Source organism: Phyllostomus discolor, chromosome 13, assembly GCF_004126475.2.
Source record: "Phyllostomus discolor isolate MPI-MPIP mPhyDis1 chromosome 13, mPhyDis1.pri.v3, whole genome shotgun sequence".
NCBI classification, from domain to species: Eukaryota; Metazoa; Chordata; class Mammalia; order Chiroptera; family Phyllostomidae; genus Phyllostomus; species Phyllostomus discolor.
In genome coordinates, this window is record NC_040915.2 from 23,867,121 (window position 1) to 23,872,005 (window position 4,885).

General features: G+C 60.2%; 1 protein-coding gene across 2 annotated transcripts; it reads right to left on the reverse strand.

Annotated features, from left to right (window-relative positions):
- Positions 1 to 336: 336 nt before the first annotated feature.
- HAND1 (heart and neural crest derivatives expressed 1) lies at positions 337 to 2,918 on the reverse strand. Of its 2 annotated transcripts, none has more exons than XM_028528775.2 (2): positions 2,131 to 2,918; positions 337 to 511 (listed from the first exon to the last, which is right to left on the reverse strand). In XM_028528775.2, the coding sequence occupies exons 1-2, from the start codon at positions 2,680 to 2,682 to the stop codon at positions 410 to 412; spliced, it is 654 nt and encodes a 217-aa protein (XP_028384576.1). In that variant the 5' UTR covers positions 2,683 to 2,918; the 3' UTR covers positions 337 to 409. The 2 variants fall into 2 exon arrangements, with proteins under 2 accessions (XP_028384576.1, XP_028384575.1); XM_028528774.2 differs by having other exon boundaries at positions 337 to 514.
- Positions 2,919 to 4,885: the final 1,967 nt, after the last annotated feature.

Here is a 4,885-nt window from a genome sequence, read left to right on the forward strand (position 1 = left end):
GACTGGAAGCAGAGAGGGGATGAGAAAGAGAGCCAGATAGCACAGTGGGGAAGGTGCTGGGGGGTTCCACGTTCGCCCCAGAAGGGTTGGAATTGGCGCCTTAGCCCACTCAGGTCCTGCAGTCCCTCCCTCCCACACAGTTCCGCCAAGAGCCGCCCTCTCCGTTGTGGGGGTGGATATATATATATTTTTCTATTTCTCTTAATGTATTAAAAACAATTTCAAATGACATTGCACGTGCGATCCAAGTGTGTTGTTGCAGCCAGCGACCTGCCAGCGCATAGCAGAGGCTCGGCAGAAAGCGCCCCATGAGCCCCTGGCACCCAGAGGCTGGCACTCCCGGCCACCTTCCTGCCTCCCGGGCCTCGGGGTGGGCCGCGGTGGCGGGGTCCTCCGCGCGGGCCTCGGCTCACTGGTTTAACTCCAGCGCCCAGACTTGCTGTGGCCAGCCTGTGCGCCCTTTAATCCTCTTCTCGCCTGGGCCCAGGGCAGGAGGAAAGCCTTCATGATGCTGCTGCTGCCAGGGAACACACACAAGAAAAGAGGCGAGAGAGATAGGTTTAAATCTTTCTGCTCCAGTCACTGGGGCGTAGAATGGGGTATGGGGGGGGGCGGGGGGACGTGTCGGGAGCAGCGACTAGGAACCTTTAAACAAGTGACAGGTTTCTTTTTTGTGAAATAGGCAAACAAGCTAATAAAATTTGCCTTTATGTGCCGAGTTCCTGAGGGTAGGATGGGCTGTGGCAGTTGCTAGAGTTTCGGTAATGAGAACTTTTTACATCTAGTGAAACTGATGCGCCTAGGTTTGGCGTGGTGGCGCCCAAGAGAGAATGCAGGGGTCGTAATGCAAGGGGTGGGGATCAACGGATTTCCCCGCTGCCCCGGGGGCCTGCTCTCCCCCACACATTTCACAGGCTTTCCAAGCTCTTGGGCTTGGATGTTGGGCCGACCTCTCTCCCCCAGCCCGCACTGGGAAGCTGCAGGCGGCTAAGCGAAAGGCACCCGGCCTGGCCTAGCATCCCCCTTCCCGGCTCTCGAGAAACCAAGTGGCGCTACTTGAAAGAGGCTGAGACGCGTAGAAAGTGGGGATACGCCCAATAACAACTTCCACCTAGGCATCACCCCGGGTCTGCATCTCCTCTAGCGCAAAGCCGTGGTTTTAAGACTCGGTCCGCCTTTCGCAGTCTCCCCGGGTGAGCTTTCCCTGGTTGGCAACAGCCGGTGCGGTTCCAATCAAGCCCGAAGAGGCTCTCTAGTTAACTTCCACAGGCAGCGCGCCGGAGCGCGGCCACCAAAAGAAAGTAGTTCTCTCCAGCCTGCAAATCGCCGCCCTCCGAGGTTCCACAGCCCTGGGCCAGCTGAACCGGACTTCAGAAAGCCGTGCCTACGCTTTCTCGACCGGAGAGGTCAAGAAAGGACGAGTAGAGACTGTGGTCTCCAAAGCCGAAGAAGCGAGTGAGACCCGGGCTCTCGCTGGTTGGTGCCGACACACCAAACCATCAAGGTTGCCCTGGGGACTAGACCGTAGGAAGTGGCGCGCGGTGCGCCGCCGCACTCTGGACTAGGAGAAGCCCTGACTGGTTTCACCCCAGCTGCACCTCTGGCGCTGCGGGGAGGTGGACTTCATGTCCCGCCCCGCTCGGGCCTCAGTTTTCCCAGCTGAACGATGTTAGAAGTAGACGAGCCTCTTCAGCAAAGACTATTCGAAAACCGCAACTGAATCGTGTGCATAAATCCACACTCAGGCACAGCAAAGTCAGGATTCCCACAGCATGCCTAAGCGGGATTCTGCGAGAGCCCAGGCATGGCTAAGGACCCGACCCCTTGAAACTTAAAATGAAACACGGGATGTGGCCGTTTTCTACCAGTGGATTCTTATAAAGTACCCTAAAACCCTCCTTCCGAAAAGGTTAAAATTCCGTCTTCATTCACAGCCTCACAAACACTATCTATCCCACATTAATATAAATCTCCCTCATGCACACAGTCCCACATTGTGACCATCTCAGAACTCTCCACAGCCTCTCAGAGCCTCGCGCACCGCAATGCAGATTCCCTCCATTGTGCGCTCACCCGCGGGTGCTCGCCGCTCGCGTCCTTGGTTGGAGCTTACATGCCCCGCAAACTTACCAGCTCTCTTTTCCGCTTGCTCTCGCGACCGCCATCAACCTTCTTGATTTCTGCCTTGAAGGCCTCGGGGTCGCCGGCCTGCGCGTCCTTGGCCAGCACATCCATCAGGTATGCAATGTAGCTGGTGGCCAGGCGCAGAGTCTTGATTTTGGAGAGCTTGGTGTCGGCCGGCACGTTAGGGATGCATTCACGCAGCTCCGCAAACGCGCTGTTGATGCTCTCTGTGCGTTTTCGCTCTTTCTTGGGTCCTGATCCTTTCCGCCGCCCCAGGCGGCCGCTGAGGGCCTCCAGATGCCCGGGGCTCTGGCCAGAACTGGAGTCCTGACCGTAAGCGGCAGAGGCTGAGGCCACCGCGGCTGCAGACGGTGGCCCAGCGACCGGGAAGTCCGGAGCGGCGTCAGGGGGACCCAGCAGCCAGCTCTGGAAATAGGGCCTCTCCTGGTGACAGCGCGAGGCCGGACCGAAGAGGAACGGGTCGTGGAGCACGGGGTGCGCGGGGTGCGCGTGGTGGTGGTGGTGGTGGTGGTGTGCGTAGCCGCCCACGATGTTCATGTTGGAGCGAGCGGTAGTTGGCTTGCACCGCCAAGCCGTCAGTGCCGCCCCATGCACCCCAGGGAGGACCCGGGCCACCCTGGGGCAGCGCTCCGATGAGCGCGCGGGGCTCTGACCGAGTCCGGGGCAAGGCTAACACGCAAAGACGCGCAGCCTGCCACTTTCTGCCGCTCCGTCGCGGGCTCAGTCGCTGGCGAATAAGTCGAGATGCGGCAGCAGCGAAGATGCGGAGATGTGGAGGAGGAGGAGGAGGAGGACGATTCCTGAAGACGATTCCCGAGTATGGTTCGCGAATCCCGGCGGGCCGGCGGACACAGGGAGACCTGTTTAACCCTTCTGCGGCCTCCCGTTCAGGGTCTGGCTTATATAAGGCCGCGGCTTTGATGTCAACCTCTCCCTGGAGCCAATGGCAGGGGGGTGGGGAGGAGGGAAGGGGGTGGCCGTCCCTGTTTTTAAACTCAGCTTGCGCCACTTGCCTCGAGGCAGCCTGCAGGGACCGGGAGACGGCCCCGCCTCCCCCCTCCCCCCACCCGGTGTTCCAAGCTGGGGAGGGGAGAGGCGGAGGCTACAGACCAGTTAACGCCCGACAGGGTGATGGCCATCTCCCCCGCACCCAGGAAAGAAATCTAGAGTCACCTAATTTCACAGGGAAACTGAGAAAGAAAGGTTCTTATTCTAGACCCTCCAGAACTTAAAATAGGAGTTGCCGCAGCACCCAGCCCCGAACTCCATTGCTCCCACTGGGCATCGGAGGCAGCCGATGCGAGGGCTCTGCTCTCGTACGTTCTTCCCCGGCACCCCCAGCCCTGGGTCCTCGGCTCCATCCCGCCGGGCTAGGAGCAGTTCCTGCAACTCCCGCCAAGTCCTGTACACTCCCGGGCTGACGGCCCCGGCCGAGGCAGCCTCCTCTCCGAGGGCCTCGGGCAATGGGCCCGCGGGGCGGCTCCCGTCGGTCTGCTCCACCAAGTCGTTGCCGCGTGAGAATGCTCGATTCTATTAAAGACGCTGGTACCTAAGCTCACCCCTCGAAAAATCAGCGGCCGGTGGTAAACACAGACGGAGGGTATCGCGACCTCCACACTAGCCACCAGGGTCGCTTAGTGGGGAAACCGAACCGCCGCTGGGTTCGGTTTGCACCGGGAGGCATGTCACCCCCCGCCGGGGCAGAGACAACGCTGAGACCTTGTCCCGGCTTCCCGCACCTCCGCTGTTGTCCCCCGTGCCCCCCCCCCCTCCCGCCCGGGGCTCTTCCCTGCTGGTCGGAATCTCTCCAAAGGGAGCTTCCCCTGGACTTCTCTTGGGACCCGAAATTCCCAGGTGACTGACCGCACTTCTGGCTGGGGTTCCCTGTCTTACCTCCCAGGGCAGTAGCTCCCTACCGGATGTCCCCCAGACCCGAGTTCCTCCACCTCACCGATCTCTCCCAGCGTGCTTCCCTGGGTGGGGCGGGGGGGGGGGTGCCCTGCTCTCCAAGGCAGCGTGGAGGTGAGGACGGGGAAGAGCAACATGTGGCTGCTCTTTTTAGAGGCAAATTCGTTCCTTTACTCAATTGTTGAGTGATTTGTTGACACCACTGTGTGCCTAGCACATTTATTCCAAAGGCAGAGGGAGAAAGGCCAACGTTTTCCTTGTGCAGACCCAGACAAGGGGTCCACAGAACATGCATGATTTTCCTTGGGTCCCCCAACCAGCGGATACTGTATCGTTTTCTCTCCTGAACAAGGGAGTAAATGGAAAGAGTGGGGTGACACCACAGGAGAGAAGAGACAAATGCCTAGTCCTGGGCTGGCCAGCCCCCTGTAGGGCACTTGGGCTGGCCTGTGGGCCCTAGAGGTGCATGGGGGGAGGGAGGTCCTGGTTTCCTGCCTGAGGCAAGCTGGAAACCCGCCGCTCTCCGGGCGCCTGGCGCCAGCAGTGCTGGGGTTGGGCCCAGCAGAGCGGGAGATTCAAGGGGAGGGAGCGCCTGGCGCCCAGTTCCCCCGTGGCTCTGCAGGGTCCCGCACCTCCCCAGCCTGGAGGCACTCCTGAGTGAGTGTCGGATAGGGAAAGTAATTACTATGTTGGGAAGGACCTCAACCCTGAACACACACCCAGCCTTTGTCCTCATCCGGGCCCAGTCTTCCCCGTCCGGCTTTCAGAGTGGCACACGTGGCCACGATCACACATGCACAGCAGCTCCCCAAACTCACCACATACACCGAGT